Consider the following 24,725-nt stretch of genomic DNA (forward strand, 5'->3'; position numbering starts at 1 on the left):
GCTCCCTCCACGCCTTCTACGACGGTCCTCGTCTGCTTGCAGGTTCCTCCCCGGCCTCCCCGGAGGCCGGCCCGGCCGGAGGATGTTCAGCGCCTCGGCCTCGCAGGAGGCCCAGGGGGCCGCGCGGGCCGTGCTCGGGGGCTGCTCCCAAGCCTACGGGACCGTCTGCCACTCGGCGCCGGGCTGCCTGCCCCTGCTCCCCGGACCCCGCGCCTGAGCCGCCCTATGGGTCTTCAACCGGCCATCCCCGGCACCCAGCCCCGCGCCCCTCCCCTAGTCCCTGGATTGCCCCTCCTCCAGGCCTCCCCCCCGCTCGCCCCCCCCCCCACCCCGCCCCAGACCCCAGCGCTCTCCACCCACCTTTTCCCCAACCCGCCCTCTCCTGGGCACATTTGAGTTCTGCAGCTTGTCCAGGCCTCTCTGGGGGAGTAGATGAGGTTCACACTCCAGCCTCAATCACCTTCTCCAGTAAAGTGTGGTCTGTGTGTCCCAGCCTGCCGACCCAACCTTCCTCCTCGGCTTCCTGCAGCCCACCCCTTTTCGAGGACACAGCCCTTGAGAAGCCTCGTGGGCACCATATGCTGTCACCCTGGGCTCCTGTCTGGTCACCTTTGTCCACAGCAGGCCTGCCTGGCGCTTGAGCACATCAGATCCCAGCTGGGGCTGCTGCAGGCTGTCCCCAGGGTGGTCCTGGCAGGAGAGGGTCTTGTGTAGTGCATCTGTTGCCTGGGTGCAAGCTACCATGTGACCACATTTGTGGCCTTGAGCCAGAGCGGGAAAAGGGACAAGATGGGGCAGCGCCCCTGACTGTAGCCATTGTCAGTCACCCCAGCCCATGCCCCACCAACACAGTGACTGACACCCAGTTTGTCGCCAGGCTTTGGTTGGGGGAGGGGGAGAACAGCTGGAAATGTCTTGTGGGGCTCAAGGCTCCCTCCTCTGGTCATCACCAGGCAAAGGGCCTGGTGTGAGCCCAGGTGGTGTGGGGGCCAAGGAGGTGGGAGGGGCCCAGCGGGCGCTGAGGTGTCTCCTGGTCCCAGGCACGCCTCACACCGCGTCTGACCCTGGGCAGCGGTCAGAACACAGGGAGGCCACTTCCCGGCTGCCTGGCCGGAGGAGCTCACAGCCTAAGGGTTTCGGCCTGTGCGGTGCTGCCAGGAGCAGGAAGCTCTGCCCTACTGTAAAAGACACGGGCTGCTGCGGGGGAAGGGCGAGGCTTGGGCAAGGAGAGCTGCACAGAGGGTGGACCCAGACCTGGCAGCTACAAGAGAGATTCAAAGGCAGAGAGAACAGGGCTTGGGGGAAGGCCAAGCGTGGGGCCACCACAGTTCTGGCTTGGAGGTGAGCTATTCACGAGATGGGGACTGCCCGAGGGGCAGCTGTTTGCACTTCTAGAGCCTGAGGCATAGCCCCAAGTGATAAACAGGGGGACAAATGAGACTAGGGTGAGTGCCACTGCCCACAAAGGGGCAGGGCGCCCGAGAAGTCCAGCCCTGAGTGCAGAGGCAGTGCTGCTGGGACTGGAGGGCCAGGGAGGCCCAAACAACTGGCACCCAGGCCAGGGGAAGCCCCAGGCCGATGGGAGCTTCGAGACGAGGCTGGGAAGTGTCTGCTGGGCTAGGCAACCAGGGGCTGTGCCGACACAGAGGGCCAGGCGGCGGCGAGGATGGGCAGCAGGCAGCTAAGTGTGGCAGTGAAGGGAGGCCTGCACAGGAAGGGGCCGAGAGGTGGAAGGGGGCTGTGTTGGTTAGAAGGTGCGGGTAGCGGTATGGCAGTAGAGAGGGGGAGGGGCCTTTAGTACACGCAACAGGGATGGGTGGTCGCATCCAGAGGGAATCGGAGACGGTCATAAGGCTAAAGGTTGCAACACAAAGCTGGGTGATTGTACACATATAATTATACACACACACACACACACACACATTTGGGAACATGCTGGAATATTTTGTGCCTTGTTTTATTAACACCAAAATGCGCAGCATCACATTTGAGGAGATGTCTTATTGAGCATGACGTGGAGGACGCAGGTGGCAGGTGCTGAGGGCCTCTGGCCTCTCCCTGGGCAGAACCTCCCTTTCCTGCGAGGGCCTCCCTCAGCGATAGGCCCGGCCAGGTCTGCTAAGAACAGCTGTGCACCAGGCCAGGTGAAACCAAACTCCTCAACAAGCACGTGAAGGCCCAGAAATGCCCCAGCTTGTCCGGTTCCCCAGTGACCTTTCCCATTCGAACCAAAGTCTCTGCTGTTACCCCTACCTGGGTGGTGGCTTTGGTAAACAGACTGCGAGCCGCCAGGGAGCAGGTGTCCCCCTACCCCACCTCCCCTCCGTTTACCAGCTACTCGGTCAGAAGTGCTGCCTCACTCAGCAGTCTGGTTCCTTACATCCTTTCCCAGCCAGAGCAATTGGGGTTCCTTATACTTGGGAAAAAAAAAGAAAAAAAAGAAAAAGAAAAACAACCTATTTAAAAAGAAATAGCGCAAACACTAATTTACCAGTACTAGCACCTACTGTGGGGGGATTTTAAGCATCTGGTGCCCAAATGTGCCACTCCAGATCTACTGTCCGGAGGTAAAAGAAGAGATACAAGAAAGCTAAGGGGGGAGCCTTGGACAGATTTTGGGGGGCTTGGTGACAAAGGTGGAAGGAATGCAGAACAGGGTGGAGTTGGGGTCTGCTGGGCACCTGCAGGGCAAGGACCACTCCCACCTCACGGGGCATGGAGACCCCTCAGAGCAGTGGGCTGGGGCTCAGGTGCCACTGCACCTTGTCCTCTGCCCTCATGGAACAAGAGCTCCGCATCCAGCCCCTTTCTGCGGCATGGCTGGGGATGGCACCTGTGAACATGTGTCTGCCAGGGACCTTTGTGAGGGCAGCACCCACAGTCCTGCACAGGGCAGCCCCTCGGGGGCCACCTCCCCACGCTGAAGGGATGGGCCGCCAGGAGAGCTGCCAGGAGGGTGGAAAGGGGCAGGGCAGGAAGTGAACCCGGCGACCACGGATACAGGTGGGGAGGACAGGTCCTGAGAAGGGGGGAGGCCTTGAGAGAGGACGGGGCTGCCAGGCACAGAGGAGAGGCCGCAGCACAGCCAGAAGGCCACGAGCAGAGGGGACCCCTGAGACACAGACACCCTGAGACACAAGGACCCCAGAGAATGGGGGACTGAGGCACAGAGGCGGGCCCCCTGAAAGATGGGGGACTGAGGCACAGAGAGATGGGTCCCTGAGGTGATCCAAAGGGGACCTGAAGCCCAAAGAAATGGTGCAGTCAGACGCAGGTCAGGTGGCGCTGAGGGTCCAGAGACTGAGGTGTGAGAAGAGCGGGAACTGGGGAAGTAGGGCGGGGGGCAGCTAGGGGCTGGAGCCCCCAGGGAGGAGAGGCCAAGGGGCAAGAGGCAGGGAGGACCACCGGGTGCGCCTCAAGCGGAGCCAAGCTCTGGCTGTGCTCAGCCCGGTTCCGAAGGCTTTGGCTGAGGACCAGGTGTTCTGCCTGACCGTGATGCCGGCACCCCGACCTGGGCTGGTGGGCCAGGAGACTCACTTCTTGCTTTTGAACGTACCCAGGAGCTTGGGCATGAACTTGCCCACCTTGCTGTCCCTGGTGTCCTCCGCCGGGCCCTCCCCGGCCCCCGGGCCCCCGGGCTCCTCCTTTTTGCAGAAGACCTCGAAGCGGCTGTAGACGCGCTTCTCTTTGCGCATGCTCTCCATGCGGTGCAGCAGTCGGTCGCGCTCCGCTGCGCTGGCTGGCAGCGTGCGGTTCAGCCGGCCTTGGGTCCCCAGGCTGTCTGCGAGGAAGATGGCAGAACATCTGTCCTTGTCGGACATGTCAGGGGCCCGGCCGCCGGCAGCTGGAGGGTGGCCCAGCTCAGGGCTGCTCTGGGCCGGGGTTGGCGCGGGGCCTCCGCGGTGCTTCTGGCCGTGGGCGCTGATCTGCTCCAGGATGGCTTTCGTATCATCCCGCAGGTTGCTACTGTACAAGGCATTGGCCGTGGCCGAGGCCACGCACCCCCGCGGGCCCCGCTCATCTCCTGTGGCAGCCTCGGTGCTGTCAGCCCGGCTTGGCGATGGCCGCCGGGGGCTCTCAGGTTGCCCATTCTCCTGTGGCACCGGGAAGCTACCCTCATCCTCCACGCGCCGCTCACCCTTGGGGTTCAGCAGCTGCCGCAGCCGCGCAGATCCCCTGCGCAGGATCTCCATGGGGCCACCAGGCGCCTCCTCTGTGGGCCCAGTCTTTGGAGACTCCCCGGAGAAGGGGAGGGGGAGGCTGCCCCTGTGCTCCGGCACAGGGGGCACTGGGGGCACCGGGCTTCCCTTGTGCTCAGGGTAGGCAGAAGCGGGACTCCCCTTCTGCTCGGTAAATCCCGTGGTGGGCCTGTCTCTGCAGCTGGGAAACCCTGCAGTGGGACTTCCCTTCTGCTCGGGGTAAGCTGAGGTGGGGATCCCTTTTGGCTCAGAGTGGGGCGGCTGGTGCGCCCCAGGCCCCTCTGGTGGGGGGCTGTCCCGCCCTTGCGGGGAGGTGGAGCGGCCCTGGGTGGAGAGGAAGCAGGAAGGCAGCCGGTCAGTGCCGCCGCTGCTCCCGCCCAGTGTGTCCAGCAGCTGCGTGGCGGTGAGAGCGGCGGCTCCCGGCTGCCGCTTGGCCTCCTGGTGCAGCTGCTGCGTGAAGGAGTCGCGCAGGTCTAGCAGGCAGCTTTCGAGGCTGCGGTGCTCGCTCCCACCGCCCCCAGGTGCCGACACCTCCTCCCGCCACGCCTGGGACAGGATAGCCTTGCTGTGGCTGGCGACCGTGACTGCTGCCCCCATGCCGCCGGCGTCTCGAGTCGGGCCCTTGTATTTCTCCAGGAGCTCGGCCACCTTGGTGGAGACAGCAGAGCGCATGGCCTTGCCACCGGACGCCGGCATCTCGCTCACCACCTGCTCCTTCTCCGCGGTGGCCGCAGCAGCTCCGCCTGTGCCCTCCGCCTGTGACGCGCTGAAGATGAGCGAGGAGCGCAGCCGCGAGCTGCGCTGGATCAGCGGGTTCGGGCGCAAGCGGAAAGTGTCCTGCTTGGCCAGGCCGGCCTCCAGGCCCTCGGGCTCGGAGCTGTCGCCACCACCGCTGCCGGAGCCCGGGAAGGACGTGGGCACACGGAAGCTCGAGGTCAGCAGGTCCCCGGCGGCCACCCGGCCCCCAGAAACCAACACGTCGTCTTCATAGGCCTCGGCCTCCATGGGTGCGGGCAGGCCCTCGTCGCCAGCATCCTCACCGTGACAGCCGCTCAGGTAGGAGGCGAGGCGCCAGTGCCGCAGTCCCGCCCGCCCCTCGGGCCGGCCTCTGCGCTCTGGCTCTGGCTTGGGCACAGTCTCTGGGCCTAGCCTCGTCACCGCTTGGCAAGGGAAGCGCTGTCCCAGGTTGGGAGATGGGGCCCCGGCCGGTTCCAGACCGCGGAGCCTGGGCCCGAAGGCAGGGTCAGAGCCATGGCGCACCTCCCGTGAGGCACTGGATGGCACGTAGTCCAGCCGCTGGTGTCCGTCCGGGCCGAGCTCCGGAAAGCGCTGCCCGGCGCCCAGCGTGAAGTCGTCATGGTCCGCGAAGCCAGGGCGGCCAGCGCGCAGCTTCTCGAACGGGCCTTGTGGGCGCGCTGGCGCAAGCTGCGGATCCCACTGGTAGTGCTGCTGGTAGAGCTGGTCGCGGTGGAAGTGGCTGGTCTGGAAGCGTAAGTCATCACCGTAGCCGAGGAATGTCTGCCGTGACACCTGTCGCGCGGCAGCGAAATTCTCCACGGCTCCCGTGCCGTCGGCGGCCGCGTAGCTGTGCCTTTTGAAGGCGTCCATCTCTTGGTGCCGTGCCTGAAAGAAGCCCCGCGGGCCCAAGAGCTCCCCGCCTGGTCCGGCCTCGGTGTCCAGATGCCGCGACAGTGGCCACAGCCCCGTGTGCGGCTCCAGGGCGCCCCCCGGCATCCGCGGTGACTCCTCTCGACGGAGGGCCGACAGGAAGTGGCGGTCAGGGTCAAGGAATGAGGGGAAGCCCAGGCCTTCTTCCCGAGGCGGTGGGAACAGGAGGTGGGCTCGTTTGGGTAAGGAGAAAGGGGTCAACGCCCCGGTCACCTGGCCACCAATGAGGGGCCCAGCCCCCGCGTATGGAGCCAGGGCGTAGGCGTCCATGCGAGCTAGCGCCCCGGCGGAGGGTACCAGCGGCTCGGACTGTGCGAAGAGGATGCGGAATTCCTCATCGAAGCTGGAGACCAGCTCGCCCTGGAACACGTGTGCCAGACTCCGGTGGATCTTCTCGAAGGACCACATAAAGCTGGGAGTAGGGTGGGGCCAGTCAGAGGGAGGGGGCGAGACCAGTCGGGGGGAAAGGGCGGGGCCAGGGTTAGAGGGAAGGGGCGGGGCCGAGTAATGACCCAGGCCAGGCTGGGGCAGGACCGGCTGGAGCTGTGTCAGGGGCTCCAGGAGGAGGGCTTCTGGAGAGGAGGCCCTTTAATGGGGAGGGGCTGGGGCTGGGGGGGGGGGCAACGGGGCTGCGCGCACCTGTAGCTCCCGCTCATCACCACGGCACAATCCACTAGGAGGAACTTCTCCTTCACGTGGCCCTTGAAGGACTTCCCGGTACGGCAGTAGTAGGTGGGGCCTGCCACAGTGCGCACGCGTAGGAACTGGGGCAGGAGAGGCGTCATGTCTCTGAAGAGGGATCTTACCCCTTCCCTCCCAGCCATCCCCTCCCCCCCTCCGGTCACTCACGTCCACGTGGTGCAGGTTGATGTGGCACTTGTCAGCCATGTCCAGGAAGTGCTGCGCGTTTACCTCATCTAGGAGGATGTAGACCGGCACGCGGCGCGCAGCGGCCTCCAGCACTTCACTGAGAAGGTCCACGTCGGTGAACATGTCCATCACCACGGCCACCACCTGCGGGGGGGTCGAATCAGGGACGGAGGACAGACCCCTCCACGGTCCCCACCATTCTCTAGCCATACCTCCACGCCCCCGCCCCCAGGGCAGGTTGTCTCTGGATGCCAACAATGGCCACTAGCTCATCCCAGGGGAGAGTGGGGCCCTGTCATGGAATGGGGGTCAGAAGGGAGGGGGCTGTCAGAGGGGATATGGGCTGCTGGTCTGCTAGGTGGCCTATGATGGAGCCTGAGGCAGGCACAGGGCCTGCAGCCTACTGGGGGCGGGCTGTCCTCCAGCTAGGGGCGGGTGTTCAGCCCAGGGCAGAGCCCTGATGGCACAGGGGGCAAGGCAGATGAAGCCCCCCAAACACCCCTGCCTTACAGACGGCTGAGCTCCCAGGACCCCAGGGCAGGTATCAGGGCTGAGCCCGAGGCTCCATTTCTGCCCCTGGGAGAGGGTTGCCACGGCGGGGGGGGGGGGGGGGGGGGGCGGGGGGCAGAGGCAGAGGCAGGGGTTCTTAGTGTCTGAACCTGCTGCCTTAGGGTCCATGGTTTAACAGCCTCCCTTTGCTATTTGCCAACTGTTTGGGGTGCTGAAGGCACAGGGGTAAGAAGCTGTCAGCTAGGTCAAGGGCAGGACTAGAGAGAATTCTCTCAACAGTAAAGCCAGGCAAGGAGGGACCCCAACCATCCCAGAGCCCCTGAGTTTCTGGGCACTGGCCATGACCCTGGGCAAGCAAACCTGTGCAGTCTGCAGCTTGAAATAACCAAACCCCTGCTGACCCGGGAAAAAGTCTGCCAGGGAATCCTCATCACAGCTCGAAGCCTGGAGACGCCTAGCCAGCCAGCCCTGGCCCTGCCCTTGCCCCCTAAGCTGGGCATGCTGGTATTTCTCCTTCACCCTCACACTCCTATTCATGCTTCACGGTCCAGCTCAGGCTGCCCTTCCCCACTGCCTGCTGAGCCTGTGACAGCACACCTGCTGGGCAGAGCGGATCATCCTTCGAGCCTCATCCTTGATGCAGGGGCTGTCAGGTGGCGGCGGCTGCACCAGTGTGGTAACCTCAGTGCCCTGGAAGCCGAAGGTCAGGGGCCAGCCCAGGTCAAGTTCAGGCACTGCCTGGTCTGAGTTCACAGGCCAGTAGGTGCCCGAGGAGCCATCGAAGTCCATGTTGAGAGGGCTGCTTTCGGGGGGCTCGAGGGCAACGTGCTGTGGGGCCCGCAGGTGGCGGCTCACGTGCTCCAGCTCCTCAGGGCACAGGAAGGCAGGTGCCCCCTCGGACGCTAGGAAGCTGCTATAGGCCTCCGGCCCGCCCTCAGCCAGTGCATCCACTGCCAGGCGGTAATATTCTTTGTAGTGGGGTGGCAGGTACCCGGGTGCCAGTGGGTTATCCCCCTGCGAGGAGCTCTGGGAGCGACGGGCCATGGCGGGGCCAGGGACCTGGGGGAAGGGCAGGAAGACACGTTACAGAGGCAGGGGCTCTGGGCCCCCCCACACACATGCGGACACACATCATAGAAGGGGCTGTCAGTGACCTTGCGTGGGCTGTGGAGTTCAGCCCATGCCTGGAGGTCTTCCAGGGCAGCCCCAGAACCTAGCATGCCCCCTAGCTGGGGGAACATCAGAAGAACGCCCCGACACAGGCACCCCAGCTGTCTCTCGCCGCTCTGGCCGTACCGGCCAGGCCCCTGCTTTCACCAGGAGCCAGGGAGCATCTGGTGCCCCAGCTTCCTGCCAGGGCCTCTGGCTCCACACAAAACCCACTCAGGTTACTTTATGGCCTTGTGGACCCCTTCCTCCATTAAAAACAAGAAAACACTAATGATATGATAGTTGGAAGAAAGAAAATATAATCCAGCCTTTACTGTTATATTTACTTTTTTCTTCTGATTTTATGACATGAATGCATTTTCGTGGCCCCTGGCACTGTGCATGCTGGACAAGCTGGGCCGCTGCCTGTGTCTCTGCCCCCAGTGCCGGGGGAACCTGGGCTGCTCCCTGTGCCTCTGGCCTGTTACCTCCACTGTAAAATGCACCTGTCTCAGCCATAAAGAAGAAGGAAATTTTGTCATTTGCAGCAACGTGGATGAACTTGAAGGGTATTATGCTAAGTGAAACATCACAGAAAAACAAATACTGTATGATATCACTTGTATGTAGAACCTAAAAGAAACACAACAATCTAGTGAATGTAATAAAGAAGCAGACTCAGATATGGGGGAGGGGGAGGTACAAAGTATCGGGTGTAAGATGGGCCCAAGGATGCCTTGTACAACAGGGGGAATAGAGCCAATAGTTTGTAGTAACTGTAAATGGAGTGTAACCTCTAAAAATTGTATTAAAACATTTTTTTTTTAAATGCAGCTGTCAGGGCTGAGCTGATAGCACACCTGGCCCAGGACACAGAGCTTGTCCTGGGATGCAGCATTAAGCCCCATCCACAGACCCTGGCCGCTCCTGCACCTGCCCTACAGGGTCACACACTCTGAGCACACAATCCACTCGCTGACCTCTCAGCCCTCCGAACCCCGACCCCTGTCCACCATCCCATCTCAGACACCTGCCTGGGCCACACCCCGGGCACCAGCCCTCCCCGAGGCCTGTAATCCTGGCAGGAGCTTAGAGGCCTGTCCCTGCCAAGCCCGGCCCTGTGTGGCAGCAGCAACCTTTCCAAGTTTCTGGTCACTGCCTGGCTCCCTGCCGCACTCCGGAGGAAGTCAGAGCCCTTTGCGGTGGCCACTGGGCTCGTCCTGCGCTCTAAAGGTGGTGCCTCTCCACCTTCACTGCTCACCCCAACTTCACATCAACCACGCCCACGGGCTCCACTCCAGCCCACCTGCCTCCAAAGGGCTGCATGGGGGCCTGGCCTGGGTAAAAGCGGTCATTGGTCCTGGAAGGCCAGGTGGGGGCTTTATTTGGCTCCCAGGGCCCATCGCCCCAGGACCCCTGAACTGCCTGGATGCTCATCCCCTAGCCTGGAAGGAGGGTCCGCTGGAAGCCAATCCTGCCTAGCCTGTGGCTTCCTGAACATCGGTCCTGGCTGGGGAGGTGGTTCTGCCAGACTGCCCCCCCACCCCCACCCCCTGCAGGTGCAGCTGGACGCTGCTGACTGGATGGGATCCATGCCCGCTGGAGACTGTTGCCTGAGAAAGTTAGGGGGTCAGGATGACCTGGGGAACCTCTCCTGCCTACCTTCCCTGGGAGGTGACAGGCTACTGAATGTGACATGGAGGTGGGGATGGGGCATACCCGCGTGTCATTCAGTCACACCTGGCGGAGATGCTACTTGTCTGATTGTCTGAGGAAAAGCTACTCTGCCATGCCTTAGAGGGGGCACCGTCCCCTGACTGTATCCAGTTACATACGGCCTCGTTGTACCAGGACCAGACCGAGGCTGAGCACACGCGGGTACGAGGTGTGGGCCTGCCTGTACTAGGTTTTCACCCTGTACCTGATGACACCGTTTTTTTGTGTGTGTGTGTGTGGGGGGGGTCACACTGTATCTCTTTTTTTTAATTTAATTTTTATTGGAGTATAGTTGCTTTACTATATTGTGTTAGCTTCTACTGCACAGCAAAATGAATCAGCCACACGTATAAATATATCCCTTCCACTACACTACAGTGCGTTAGGTAGCGTTAGGACACTACAGTGCGTTAGGTAGAGCTCCCTGTGCTATCGATATGTTCCCATCAGTTGTCTATTTTATACGTAGCATCAGTAGTGTCTATATGTCAATCCCAATTTCCCAATTCCTCCCACCCCCCCTCACACTGCGGGGGACCCCCGTATCTGGAAGCAGGGTGTGTGTGTGATCTCGAACTGTATGTGACTGGGGTGGGGGGCGCTATCCCGCTGACAGCCTTTGAAGGTGCCGCTTTCCAAGCCGGGGAGACCTGCTAGAAGTGAGGTCATCCCCTCCTACGTCACTGGGGAAGGGAATCAACACGAACTGTCCAGGCTGCATGCAGTTGGGGCACAGGGGATCCCAGGTGGGCAAGGAAACTTCTCATCCGACAGGACTGGTCAGGAAGGACTGGTCTCACCCGTCCAGTGAGCCCGCCAGGTGGCCCTACCCTGGCCCACACGGCTATACCCACGGTCCCGAAGACCTTATTCCTTTGCCTGTTTCCTTTCATGGGTCTGCACACCCCTGAACTGTGGACTGGGCAGTGGCCACTCCCAGCCAGCTGTGGAGAAGCCAGCAGCGTGCCTCCTCTCACATTTGCCTACCAAATGCCGGCCCTAAGGGAGGGAGGGGCGCTTATCCCACCCAGGCCGATGACTCAGAAGGAATCACGCTCTTTGGCAGCTGACCTCTGACCTCTGACACAGCAACAAAGCCTCCAGGCACGGCCCTCAGGGCTCTAGTGGGCTCCCATACCAGGGGCCTCCACCGTAAGTCTTTCCCACAGGGCAGGCCTGGGGTTTTATCCGGAGGGAAGGATCTGGGGCGAGTGCACGCGGTGGACGGACCCTGCGCCAGGCAGACAGAGGCATTAGGCTGAGTGGAAGAGCATGGGGGTGAGATCCCGGCAGGGGAGGCTCATGGTCTGGAAGTGGGTGAGCTGCAGTTTTCCGGTGCGTACTGCAGGGCCGGATGGGGTTACTGAACCCCAGGGAGTTAGGCTGACTGGGCCGGGTGTCCCATCCACCCACCCAAGTCCAGGGACTTGGGCGCCAGGGAATCGGGGCCTTCTGCTCTCCCTGCACCCTACGGAGGGAACCGGACCGAGCCCTGGCCACTCGGGCCACCCACAGGCCAGGCCATGACGGCCTAGAAGGGGCGCCCCAGGGAAGGGTCCAGGCCAGGCCCGGCCCGGCACCCTCTCCGGACTCCAGCTAGGCCGCGAGGGCGGGAGCAAGTCGGGCCAGCCTGGGCTGGCTCGACCCGGGCCCGGCGCCTATTCCCGCTCGGCTCCTCCTTCCTGGGCCGGCGTCGAGCGAGGGCGCCCGCGTCCACACCGGCACACGCGGCCGCGGCGCCCCCTCGCCCCCAGCTCGGGCAGACCCGCCCGACCCCCGTGCACGCGGCCGCGCTTGCGCTCCCACCGCCCCGCTCTGGGTTGCGAGGACCCAGCCCAGGTGCGGGCCGGCGGGCCGCCCAGGTGAGGCCGCGCGGCGGGGGGTCGCCGGTGGTGCCGACCCCGCCCCACCCCGCCGGCCCGGCCGCGGCCTCCCCCTCCCGCGCGCCCCGCCCAACTGAAGCCCGGGGAGGGGGCCCTACCTGGCCAGGTGCGCGGGGTCTCGGGACAAGGGCAGCAGGAGCCGACCGCCGCCCAGAGGCCTCGCGGTCCGGTCGGTCCGGCAGCCACTCCCTGCCGCGGCCCGCCCGCCGCGCTGCCTGATTCACGCTCCCGCCCCCGCCCCGCCCGCAGTCCCCGCCGCCTGCCTGTCCGGGCAGCACCTGGGGGCGGAGCGGCCCCACCCGCGGCGCGCCCGCATTCCTCCGCCAGCCGCCCGCCCGCCGCCGCCCCCGGGCCCCCCGCCCGTGCCCCGGCTCCCCCGGACCCCGCCCGCGCCCCGGACCCGGGCGTGCCCCCCGGCGGCGCAACCCGGGACCCTGGCCCGCTACCCCCGGAGACCGCTGAGGCCCCGACTTCCAGGGCCCCGCGCCCCCAGGCGCCCATCTGTTCGCCGAAGGCTTAAAGTCCCTGAGCCTGACCCCTGAACCCTCGCCCCGGAAGTCAGGGTGACTCGAAGTTCCGGCTCAGTCGCTAGGAAACGGGCCAGCCCCACGCGGGGGGCGGCGCTTCTGGCCTCGCCTACTGGCTGCGGAAGGCAGGTGGAGCAGGTGAGACAGTGGGGGCGGTGCCGAGCCCCGGGCAGGGCAGGGCCTGGGGACCTGTGAGCACAGGGGCCCCGCACCACACCCGGACGTCCCCCACCCCGACGCCCGCACAGAGACGCCCGCATACTCGGACGCCCATAAGTACCTGGGACCCCCCCGGGCACACAGGGACCCTGACCGCAGATCCCCGACACACGCCGACCCCACACACGTATAGGAAAAGCACTGCACCCAAGGGACCTTCATTCCCACACGTGTGGACACCACCCCACACCAGTCCCCTCCCAGACCGATCCCGGCACCGAGCCCCCTCCACATAATTGGACCCCACTGGCATGCCCACTCTCACGCGTAACAGACCCTGACTGCATGGGGTCCTCTGCACACACCTGTGGACAGGGGACTCTACAGGCACACAGTGACCTGCACACACAAGGGATGCCACATGTACAGAGCGCCCACATACATAGCACCCCCGTGCACATAGAACCCTGCCTCCATACAGGACCCTACAAGCACACCAAGTCCTGCGCCTGCCATACTGGGACACACGCCAGTTTACACACATACAGGACGCTCTGCAGGCATGGTGGGTCCCTCATGCACTGACCCCCACAGAACCCTGCAACATACAGGACACTACATGAGCACTGAGAGTCCCTCACGAACTGGGGACCCTGCATTGCCGACTCCCACACAGACATGGGACCCTGCAAGCACCCTGAGCCCTACATGCTCCTTCCGTGTGCGTGTGTGCACACACATGCACAGACACACACGGAAGCCCTCAGCTGCCCCTAGGTGCCTCGGTCCCCCCAGCGTCCCCCGCAAACACTTCAGATCCCTACTCAGAACCCACCGCCTGGGGCTGGCCTCCCAAGGAAATGAATTCTGGGGTCAGCTGAGTGGACTAGGGAGAGGGGTGTTGCTTCCAGGCCCTGACACCACCACCTGCTGAGGCCAAGACGAGAGAGGGTTGGGCATGCCCGGTGTGGGCGGGGTGGGGGGGGGTGTTTGTCAGTGTCTGGTGGCGGTGCTGGGGAGGCTTCAGCAAGGCAGGGTTGGCTCAGGCTTGTGTTTAGGATGAAGCTGGTCCAGCTGGCAGCCCAGTGGTTTGGAGCAGGGAGATGGGTACCCGACATCGACCCTGGGGTGAGGATGGGTGAGCCGGGGTGGAGGGGCCAGGGGAATGAGGGCAAGGGGGACAAGCTGTGGCCAGATGTTCTTGCCAAACATTCCCACTCAGGCTGCTGGGCACACACACCCCCCCCCCAAGAACCAGCGGCAGGCGGGTGGGCCAGGAAGCCGGCAGGAATCTGTGCTGTCGGGGTGATCCTGTGTTCCCCAGTTCGGCACCTGCTGTCCGTCCACACAGGTCCAAGCCAGTGTGTGATGCTGCCCCTACGGCCGCTGCCACTCTGACCACACCCTCCCTGACCTTTCCTACTCACCCCCAGGAGGATGAGCAGTAAGAAGGGGGGACCCGAAGCTGCCCCAGGGAAGTGGCAGACGTCCTTCCACAGAGCCAACCCGAGCCGCTGCTGGTGAGTGTGAGCCCTCTGACCTCCAACCCTGCTCAGACTCTGACGTGTGATACATGCTATGCAGCCACCCAGGGACAGTACTTCTGGGAAGACCTTTCTCTCTGAGAATGGCCTTCAGGGGATCTCCGAGTCAGGCTTGAGTGTGGTGGACTGAGAACTCAGAGCTCAGATGTCCATTCCAGACCCTGACCCTGAGTCTTGTACCCCTGGGGCTGGGACTGGGGTTGGGGTCCTGGGGACAGTGTTCAGAGGAACGTGGCTTTAGGACACATGGAGATGGGAAGCAGGCCCGTGTGGACTGAATATAGGTTCTGAAACAGGGCAGGGCTTGAGTTCATGTTGGGGATTCTCAGACTAAGCATGTGGTCCACTCTGACCCTCTGCTCCACCTAGGCTATCCTGTGCTTTTTCTTGTCTGCTGCTTCTCCCTCAGGCCATCCTCTCTTTAGCCACTTCCAGGCTGAAAGGTGACAGCTTGTCCTTGGCCTCCTGGTCCTGCTATGGGCCAGGAAGGGCATCTCTTCCCATGTCCACCCCTACCCATTGTTACTCTTCTTCTCTGAGTCCCATTTCTTCTCCGTCATGACACTCATCTGAGTTCTTTGCTAAGCTGCCAGCACCTTCCAGGCTGCGGCTCCGGGTCCTCCCAGTACTGGGATCTGTGCTTGCTAAGAGAGCCCCACACCCTGTTGCTCTGCTGCAGCCCCTCTGCTTGGAGTGGGCCTGGACCCCAGAGGCCTCCCAGATCCCAAGACCTGGAGGGAGGGTGGCGACTGCTCTCCACGCCAAGCCAGGTTAGCCCCTAGCTCCCCAAAACAGCCCCAGCCTCATCTGAGGCGGCAGCTGTCCAGGAATGAGGACCTGTCCAGGAATCAGGCGCCACATGTGGCTTCCGCCATCTCAAGCCCTAGGAACAGGCTCTGCAGTAGACAGGAGGCTGGGCCGGTGGGCCAGGAAAATGTCGGGGAGGGAGGGGGGATGACGGACCTCAGTTCTGCTACCTGCTGACTGTCCACCTGGGCCCTGGACCCAGCCCTCACCCCACACATTCCGAGCACTGTGCTGGGCAGCTCCCGCCCCGCCCACCTGGCCAGGATGCCTGGGTTCTCTGCAGAGACACCTCTGCCTCAGTTTCCCTAGACAAGCTCCCTCCTTGGGCTCCCTCTACCTGTCAAGCATTGGGCCAGCCCGAGAGGGCTTCCTGTGCAGCGGTCTTTGCCGTGCCCTGTGTGGTGGGCACCAGCCTCACTGTGCAGACATGAAAGTGGGCCCACAGGTGTGCCGTGGCGCACATCCATCGGGCTCCGGCCTCCTGGAGCCCTGCGGGACCTGTAGGTGGCTCGCGGGGTCACCACGCCCCCGGGGCTTGTCCGGACCCTCCCGTACCTCCACACCCCCTCCAGGCCTTACCGGGTCCTGGGTCCGAAGCGCCTCAAGGCCCTCGCACCGCAGTTGCTCCAAGGCCATGGCCAGCTCCAGCCCCTCCACTTGCACCCAGGCCTGCTCCTCCTGACACAGCTGCATCTGCAGCTGGACCTGCCGCCGCTGCTCCTCCAGCAGCAGCTGCTCCTGGGCCAGGCACAGCTGGACCTCGCGGAGCCTCAGCGGCTCGGGGCCCCAGCCCGGCGTGAGGCCGTCCACCCTGCAGCCTTCCACGTCCGCAGCGGGGACCGGCACCGGCTCGGACCCCAGAGCGATGGCCTTCTCCGGCTTATTGGCTACCTGAGGCTGCTCTGGTCTGGCCACTCTGGGGTGTCCCCGGGCAGCCAGCTTGCTGCTGGTCACGTGCCCCGCAGGGGCCACCCCTGCCTCGTCCCGAGGGTCCCTAGGGGCAGGGGGCGGCGGCTCGGCCTCGGGGCCCTGCTGGCCCGTGGTCTTCTGTGCCCTGCCCGTCCTCCTGGCCCGGGGTTTGCGAGCTCGACTTCGTCTGCCAGACATGGCCCTGACCTGGCGCCTGTGTTACCAGGTGTCTGCTCCCCGGGGGCCCGGGCTCATCGGCTGGCCGGCCTCAATCAGGCGGGCTCAGAGGGCATCCCTGGGAGGCCACGGCGGTGGGCCCTCTGCTCCTGCAGCCCCTCGTGTCTGCCCTTCCCCTTGGCTGGTGCCCACAGCACCGAGGCTCTGGCCTGGGCTCTAGCTGTGGGCCTCACAGCCCCACTCTGCACGCAGGCTGGGCCACGCCAGAGAGTTTACAGGGACTTGGCAGCGTGGTGGCTCACCCGGCGTGAAGGCTGACTGACGGGCTGACACAGCACAGGATTGTATGGGCACGGGCCTCTTTGGCCAGACTGGGAGGGAGACTGAGAGAAACTGGAGGAGGTGACGCCCGGCAGCCAGACCGCCGGGTGTGTGTAGCGATGAGTCTGGTCTTGCCCTGGGCGGGCACCGGTGCCCCACCACCCCTGTCCCACCCTGTCCACCCCCGGTCTCAGGAAACTCCAGCTGCAGCCCACAGGGCTAGGAGCCGCCTCCCCAGACTCCCTGGCCATCCAGACAAGACGCTCCCCAGCCACAGACAATCCTAACCCAACTACCACGGGAGCCCCTGGCTCAGCCCGCGCTCAGCACCTCAGCCCCCAGCCAGCGTGCTCGGAGGAGCCTGGGGCGCCCAAGCTTGTCTGTGGCGCTCCCTCGTGTGGACTCCTGCTGGGGGCCAGGCTGCGCCGGGGGAAGAAACTGGACCTTGAAAGGTCCAGGTGGCATTTTGTGGACTGAGATGGGGTGGTAGGAAGAGCCGGCCTGCCCTGAGGTGGGGCAGGGCTCTTGGGGACGCCCTGGTTGGGGGGTCCGGCTGCTCAGCCCGCAGGGGCCCAAGGAGACCCCACGTGGCCAGCCTTTGGAGCCCTGGGGACGCAACTGGGGGAGGAGGTGCAGGGGCAGCCTGAGTGCAGGTGGGAGGGAGGCTTGGGACCGACTCCTCCCCAGCATTTCCCCAGCCCGGGGCCGCTGACTCACACCCACGCCCAGGGCCCCATCCCAGCCAGCTCTGTCACACTGGCTCTACTGGTTTGCCTGGCCCAGCCCTGCCTGCTGCACCCCCTCCCGCTCAGCCCTTTCCCCAGAGGCTTGGCGGGGAGGTCGACAGCCAGCACCGCTGGGGAGCAGGGTGGGCGCCCCCGCAAGGGAGTAGCACCAGGGGGGTGGGGGGAGCAGTGTTAGGGGTTGGGTAGGGCGGGCAGAGGGTCCGCCCACCGGAGGCCTCTCCACACCTGGGCTCGCGAGCCTGGGCTTCGGGCCCCAGGTGCGGGGCGGTCCTGCCCGCGGGCGCTCGCCCTGCGGCGCCCCGCGGAGGCCGTGTTTGCTGCGAAGGCCGTGGCCCCGTCGTGGTGGCTTCGCGACGCGGCTGCAGGCGGCCGCTCCTGCACAGCCGGGGCGCGGCCCCTCTTCCGGTGGCCCGTACATGTCCGCAGCTCCGCCGCGCTGACCGCCCCCCTGCCCCCGGGAAGCCAGGAGAGAGGAGCCAGCCGGCGACGGGGCCCGCACCCCGGAGCGCCCCGAGGCCCCGACAGGTGAGAGCCCGCGGGCCCCGGCGCTCTCCGGCCGGCGGGAAGGGGCGCCCGGACCGTGCGTGCGGAGCCCCCCTCCCCGACGCCTCCAGCTCCAGGTGATGGCCCGGTCCGCCCCGCCGGCCGCTGTGCATGATGTGGCGGGAGCCAACCTCGGGGCGTGGGCAACCCGGGGACGGCGGTGGCCACCCTCCGCCCCAGGCCCTGTCTTCTCAGCGCGCAGCCTCCGCTGTGGCCTCTCGGCAGTGGCCTCCAGAGCCGAATCTTTACCCAAAAATCTTTACCCAGGTCTTGCCTCCTGCGGCCCAGACCCACATCCAGGCGCATCCCAGCCCTCCCCTGGGTGTCCTCGAGCTCCACAGCACATCCAAAGCGCACACCCGTCACGGCCTTCCTCTCGCGCGTCTGGTCTGCTGCGACTGCTCCCTGCTGAGCCTGTGCCCGAGCCCCCACCCCCAAGGACGGCTCTCTGTGCTCCGGCTTCCTTCACTCCCTCCCACCTTGCTGGCCGCTCACCCCGGCTCCGAGCCGGCCTCTCCGTTCTGCTCGGTCTGGTGGCCACCAGCAGCCAGTGTCGCGTGCAAGTGTGATCCTTCCCAGGGTGGTGCTGGCCTTACCCCCAGATAAACTCCCAGCACCACCGGTCACCTTTGTACCTCCGACCCCCCCAAGGGCCAGGGTAAGGAGCCTGACCTTGTCCTGAGGACAGAGCCGGACCACAGGAGGTTTGCAGAGCCCTGACTGTCAATTTTATAGAAGTTATATGTGCCCAACGTATGTATCAGAAGGACGTCCAGTAGCAGGAGATCTGGGCTCGGCAAGAGGCAGGAATGAGGGAGTGGAGGACACGGGCAGGTCAGCCCCGGAAGATGTCCCGTTAGGATGTCCAGAGGCGGCGGCCGCTGCTGTGCTCTCGACTTTGCAGCTCCGCTGAGGATTGTCTCTAATTGTCCATGTCCTGGCGTCTCTTTCTCAAGGCCCAGGCGCCTGGTGAGAAGTCCAGTCTGCCCTTAGGTCATGCTCCCATTGTCAGGCAAAGGAGGGACGGATGTCTGTCGCCCTTCCCCCATTTTGGTTTCTGTAGTGGGAAGTGGGCTTCCACTGAATTTTCTAGAACAGAACCCAGCCTTACAAGGTAGGGGTTCCGAGTCTTCAACAGGCCAGCGTCATGTGGAGGAGCTGCTTTCCCACTCTGGGTCTGCTCCAAGAAGTCCATCCAGAGAGCATCTTCCCCAGCCTCCCGTCACCACCCGCGTTCTTGATGATCTGTCCAAACTGTCAGCCAGAGTGTATGAGTTGATATAAAGAAGGTTATTTGGTAGGACGGTATCTGGTCTAGATCAGCCTTGATTAGAGGGCCTTGTGCTGTTGGGCCCACGTGTCACTAGCATCCCTGCCACCACGGCCACTCTGTTCGTGGGCCTTTGCCTAAGCACTGGGTGGCCGAGGAGAAAGGCTGGCCAATGTCCATAGGACAGTTGTGATGTCTACCTGGGTGTCTGATGCCTCCTCTGCAGTGGATCCTCTCTGGGGGCATCACCGTGAGACGCAGAGCCAGCCCCGCACGCTCGTTGCCCGCAAACCTGGCCCCCGCTGCTGGTGCATCCGCGTGCCTTTCCCTGGGCCTGCGTGTCGCTGTTGCTCCAGGCTTGTTCATTTCAGGCTCCCAATGCACCGGCCAAGCCCTTCGCCGTTGCCCTGCGCACCGCACGCCACTCTCCTTCCCATCCACGGGAAGCTGAGAACCAGGTACCCCGGGAGATTTCCCTCCTCCGCTGTCCTTTGGGACCTCCCGAGAGAGGAGCTGTGATGGGGCAGTGGTCAGTTTGACTAGTGCCACCGTGTGGACTGAGCTCTGTGAATCAAGCCCGAGTCCCTCCGCCACCACCTCCCCCAGGAATGCCATTGGCGTGGGCTGGGGTCCTGGGAAGCGGCACCGACCCTCAGCAGAGAGAGGGGTGTGGACATCTTCCTCCCGCTGGATGTGTCCTTTCTGTCGTAAAGGATCGCTCTGTGTGCGCCCGACGCCTCAAGTCCGTGGAGCGAGGACCCCGGCTCAGGGTGGGGAATTCAGGCTGCTTGTCCTCCGGTGCCCCAGTTGGACTTCCAGGCTCCACTGGGGCCGACAGCATCCCGGGAGCTGTTCTCCAGACCTAGAACTGTGTTCTAGCAGGGAAGGCGCAGCCTTGCTCTGGAGCCTGAAGTCTATGCCGCGGCCCTCCCACCGGGTTGGCCGGGGGTCCCACACAGCATCCTTCTCCCCACAAATACCTGCAGCTTATCAGACCTGCTGGCCACCTGGCCCGGCAGCCTGGCAGCTCACGCCTCTGCCATGGCCTCTGGGCTTGGCCGTTAGCCCGGGTCCCCCAGGCCGTGGGTGGGTGCTGTTCCCGAATACGGCACTTGCTCCGGAGCTTTGAGAGGCCTGCCAAGCGCTGGGCCTCTTTCCTGGCGGAAGGAGGTCCAAGGCGTAGCAATTTATTTTTTCCTTTAAGGTGCCCTGGCATGTCCCAGATCTATGAACCCTAAAAACTTCATTAGCGTGGTTCTATCTCCCACCCTCTGGAACTTCCTGGATCAGTGAACTGTCGGGATGACCCAGGTTCCTGTATTAGTTCCCTGTAGCTGCTAAGAGAACAATTAATGCACATTTAGTGTCTTATAACAGCGCAAATTTATTATCTTGCAGGTCTGTGGGTTAGAAGTCCGACCTGGGCTTCAGTGGACTAAAATCAAGGTCTCGGCAAGCCGGCCACGCTTCCTGCAGGCTCTGGAGGACCATCTGTGTCTTCATCCTCTTCAAGCGCCTAGAGGCGCCCACATTCCTTGGCTGGTGGCTTCTTCCTCCACCTTCAAAGTCAGCAATCTTCTTCCAAAGTCACAGCTCCCTCTGCTTCTCTGCTGTCCCCCTCTTCCACTTGTAAGGTCCCTTGTGATCACGTTGCACCTACTCAGATAATCCCGGGGGGTTTCGCTATCTTAAGGTCAGCCGATTGGCAACCTTAGTTCCATCTCCAATCTTGATTGCCTTTTGCCATGTAACACAGTGTATTCACCAGCTCCCGGGGACAGGACAAGGACGTCGTTAGGGGGCTGTCATTCTGCCCACCGCAGTCCCTATGAGCTATATTGTGACAGGAGGCCAGAGAGTAACCGTGGTCCTGACACAGGACAGGGAAGGCCTGCTGCGTGGACGCTCTGCAGGCACGGACAGGAGGAGAAAGCTACGGCCAGTCAGCCGTTACACGCCACAGTGCCAGAGGCTGTGTGGATCTGCTGCAGTGGAGACGCCATCTCCAGCCTGGCAGCCCTGATTGCTTCTGCTGCCTGCGTAAGTTTCCTGTCATCCACCATCTTCCACGGTTATTTGTTTCTCGCAAAGGCCAGACAGGTGAGTTTAATGGAGATGTGATGGGCCCCACCACACCTGTTTTCCTCAAATCTTTTTTGTTGTTGTTCGTTTTTTTAAATTTAGGCTTTATTTTTTTAGAGCAAAATTGAGGGGAAGGCACAGAGCTTTCCCATAGATGCCCAGTCCCCACACGCGCATAGCTTCCCCCATTATCAGCATCCCTCACCAGAGTGGGACACTGGGGACAAGTGGTGAGCCTACACAGACACACCATAATCACCCGAAGTCCACAGTCTGCATTAGGGATCTCGGTGTCGTGCATTTTATGGATTTGCACAAATGTATAATGACGTGTCCATCACTGTGGTATCGTACAGAGTATTTTCACTGCCCTAAAATCGCCCCGTGTTCTGTCTGTTCCTCCTACCCCCTTCAGTCCCTCACAGCCACCTATCTTTTTATTGTCTCCATAGTTTTGCCTTTTCCAGAATGTGAAGTTGTTGGAATCATACAGTATGTGGCCTTCTCAAATTGGCTTCTTTCCTTAGTAATCTGCATTTAAGGTTCCTCCATGCCTTTTTGTGGCTTGATAGCTCATTTCTTTTTAGTGCTAAATAACATTCCACTGTCTGGGTGGACCACGGTTTGTTTCTCCGTCCGCCTCCTGCAGGACATCTTGGTTGCCTCCAAGTTTTGCCTCCAACTGTGAATAAAGCTGCTGTAAACGTCTGCGGACAGGATTTGATGTGAACATAAAACTTCCACTCCTTTCGGTAAATACCAAGGAGCACAACTGCCGAATCTTTAGAGTATATTCAGTTTTATGAGAAACCGCCTGTCTCCCAAGGTGGCTGCGCCGTCCTGTGTCCCCACCAGCAGCGGAGGCAGTTCCTGCTGCTCCGCACCCTCGCCCGCGTCTGGCGTCGTAAGTGTCTGCAGTAGGTGCGGAGTGGCCCCTCGCTGTTGTTTTAATTTGCATTTCCCTGATGACAGATGACACAGAGCAGCTGTCATATGCTTACGTGCCGTCGGTATATGTTCTCTGGTGAGGCGTCTGTTCAGGTGCTTGGCCCCATTTTAAAATCAGGTTTCTTCCTGTTGGGCTTTAAGAGTTCTTTGTATATTTCAAATAACAGTCCTTTATCATTTGTATCTTTTGCAAATGTTTTCTCCCAGTCTGTCTTTCGCAGAGCAGAAATTTTTAATTTTTTTAAAATATTTATTGGCTGCGTTGGATCTTCGTTGCTGCACGTGGGCTTTCTCTAGTTGCAGCAAGTGGGGGCTACTCTTCGCTGTGGTGTGCGGGTTTCTCATTGCGGTGGCTTCTCTTGTTGCGGAGCACGGGCTCTAGGCACGTGGGTTCAGTAGTTGCAGCACGTGGGCTTCAGTAGTTGTGGCTCGCGGGCTCTAGAGCGCAGGCTCAGTAGCTGTGGTGCACAGGCTTAGTTGCTCCTTGGCATGTGGGATCTTCCCAGACCAGGGCTTGAACCCTTGTCCCCTGCATTGGCAGGTGGATTCTTAACCATTGCTCCACCAGGGAAGTCCCGAAATTTTTAATTTTAATGAAGTCCCACTTATCAATTGTTTCTTTTTCTTTTTTTTGGATTTATAGCTTTTGCTTGATACTTGGCAAGTGCCCTTAGGATTAAGCAACTTTGAATGTTGGGCTTATCTCTTTGGGTTCTGCCTTATCCTAGATGTTGTCCCAGGAATTCCTTACTATTTTTATTTGTTCTTTAATACTTTTAATGGACATTTTTTAAATTTTTATTGGCGTGCAGTTGCTTTACACCGTTGTGTTAGTTCCTACTGTACAGCAAAGTGAATCGGCTCTACGAGTACATACGTCCCCTCTTTTTTGGCTTTCCTTCCCATTTAGGTCACCACAGAGCACCGAGTAGAGTTCGCTGTGCCATACAGCAGGTTTTCATTAGTTGTCTTTTTTTTTTTTTTTTTTTTTTTTGCGGTACGCGGGCCTCTCACTGCTGTGGCCTCTCCCGTTGCGGAGCACAGGCTCCGGACGCGCAGGCCCGGCGGCCATGGCTCACGGGCCCAGCCGCTCCGCGGCATGTGGGATCTTCCCGGACCGGGGCACGAACCCGCGTCCCCTGCATCGGCAGGTGGACTCCCAACCACTGCGCCACCAGGGAAGCCCCATTAGTTATTTATTTTATACATAGTATCAATAGTGTATATATGTCAATCCCAACCTCCCAGTGCACAGTGAACGCTGGCAGAGGCCACTGACCCCTCCAGGGAAGGTTGGGAGAATAGTCATCATTGGGAGAGCACTTGCAGAGGCATCGCACGGTTCTTCTCCAGGGGCATCTGGCATCTTCTTCAGTCTAGGAGCTGTGAATCTTTGACCTTGACTTATGTCTGGGAACTAGACACTAGTGGCTGATGTCAGATTTCTGGTGGCAGAGCCTGGTGTTTCTCTGACTACACAAACTGAGCAATATCCCGTAGACTGCCCTGCATCTCGCCCCGGGTCACGGCCTCCTGACCGCCGCCCTGCCTGCTGCCTATCGCGATACCATCTCACCTCCGAGAGTTAAGCGCTGCTGCTTAGCGTCTTCTGTGCGGGTATCCTGTCACCGCGTTGATGTTAGGGCAATGAATCTGGCCTCCCCAGTACCAGCCCAGCCCCCAGAGGAGAGCCACCACTGAGCTCACGGGTGTGTTTTTTCATTGTTTTGATGAAGGGGTGCCCTCTGAGCCTTCCCAGGGGTCCTAGTCAGGTGGAGGCTTCAAGGCTAACATTAGCCATTTCCTGTGAGAACAAAGAAACCAACGTTGTTCGGAAGTAGTCCGCCTCTTCCTGGAGCCGACCTGCAGTTCCCCGCTCCATCTGCTGTGAGCCCTGACTCTGACTGCTGGCCTGGGTGCAGCAAAGGGGGACCTAGGGACTTCAGGCGAGGTCCTCGTGGCTCAGAAAGACCGCTCTCCTCTGGCAAAGGGGCGGGAGACGTTTTCTGGTGCGGAACCAGCAGCCCGTGCTGGCGAGTGTGGCTGCTGCCGGGGCAGCACGAGAGCGGCAAGGACACAGGAGAGCGGAGCCCCCTCTGCTGCCTCCTGCCTGCAGGTCCCCTCGCGTGCCCCCTGCTGGCACAGAAGCTGCGTGGTTTGCTGCGGCCCCAGCAGCACAAAGCGGACCATGGAAGGGTGGGCTTGATGCCGAGCGGGAAGGCGCGCTGACCGGCGCTCTCGGCCTGGGCTGTGACCCGCACACACGCCCTTCCCACGCGTGGGAGCTTCCACACGGCAGCGTGTGCTTCTGCCTGACGGTGCAACGGTCCTGGGTGTGGATGAAGATTGTTTTCACTTTTTGGAAAGACAGTGAGACCATGTCCCGGGGGCCTCTACATCCCTGGGTGATATTAACTGCGCCTTAAATTCATTCACGTCTCACCTGGAACCTGGATTTCCTGAAACTTAAATACAGAATTGTAAAGCTTACCAACACCAACAAACCTGACATAAAATATAGGAGAATAAAACAGAGTGGAAAAGGAAATTAGTCAATATATACAAATACATGGAACAAACAAGGAAGAAACAGACACAGCCACTGCTGTTCTCATCTCCGTAACTGACCATGGGCTCCCTCCCTCCACTGCCCATTCCACGTGCCCTTTGCCCTCAGCTAGGACACCTGCTGGTCTG

The 24,725-nt window shown here is 61.8% G+C and overlaps 2 protein-coding genes and 1 long non-coding RNA gene across 27 annotated transcripts in view; 2 read left to right on the forward strand and 1 right to left on the reverse strand.

Moving 5' to 3' along the window:
• Window positions 1–2,455, forward strand: part of MAPK15 (mitogen-activated protein kinase 15) — a 17,950-nt gene extending 15,495 nt beyond the window's left edge. The window contains 1 exon segment of the mRNA XM_049700514.1: window positions 43–2,455. Within this exon segment, the coding sequence (XP_049556471.1) occupies window positions 43–217 (175 nt within the window). The 3' untranslated portion in view covers window positions 218–2,455.
• On the reverse strand, window positions 1,942–16,139 carry FAM83H (family with sequence similarity 83 member H). Of its 4 annotated transcripts, none has more exons than XM_033420000.2 (5): window positions 15,612–16,139; window positions 7,845–8,306; window positions 6,717–6,881; window positions 6,507–6,631; window positions 1,942–6,279 (listed from the first exon to the last, which is right to left on the reverse strand). In XM_033420000.2, exons 1-5 carry the CDS (start codon window positions 16,137–16,139, stop codon window positions 3,534–3,536), a joined length of 4,026 nt encoding a protein of 1,341 aa, XP_033275891.1. In that variant the 3' UTR covers window positions 1,942–3,533. The 4 variants fall into 4 exon arrangements, with proteins under 4 accessions (XP_033275891.1, XP_004265282.1, XP_033275892.1 ...); XM_004265234.4 differs by lacking the exon at window positions 15,612–16,139 and adding an exon at window positions 12,094–12,246; XM_033420001.2 differs by lacking the exon at window positions 15,612–16,139 and adding an exon at window positions 12,094–12,238 and having other exon boundaries at window positions 7,845–8,902.
• On the forward strand, window positions 12,381–24,576 carry LOC117199685 (uncharacterized). 22 transcript variants are annotated; one of them, XR_007472708.1, is made up of 6 exons: window positions 13,652–13,809; window positions 14,115–17,710; window positions 17,996–19,768; window positions 20,203–20,309; window positions 20,397–21,098; window positions 21,730–24,576. It is a non-coding gene; the product is annotated as an uncharacterized LOC117199685 (long non-coding RNA). The 22 variants fall into 22 exon arrangements; XR_007472696.1 differs by lacking the exon at window positions 13,652–13,809 and adding an exon at window positions 12,381–12,660 and having other exon boundaries at window positions 14,115–14,201; window positions 14,905–17,710; window positions 17,996–21,098; XR_007472701.1 differs by lacking the exon at window positions 13,652–13,809 and adding an exon at window positions 12,382–12,660 and having other exon boundaries at window positions 14,115–14,201; window positions 16,371–17,710; window positions 17,996–21,098.
• The last annotated feature ends 149 nt before the right edge of the window (window positions 24,577–24,725 follow it).

This window comes from Orcinus orca, chromosome 17 (genome assembly GCF_937001465.1).
Source record: "Orcinus orca chromosome 17, mOrcOrc1.1, whole genome shotgun sequence".
Taxonomy (NCBI): domain Eukaryota; kingdom Metazoa; phylum Chordata; class Mammalia; order Artiodactyla; family Delphinidae; genus Orcinus; species Orcinus orca.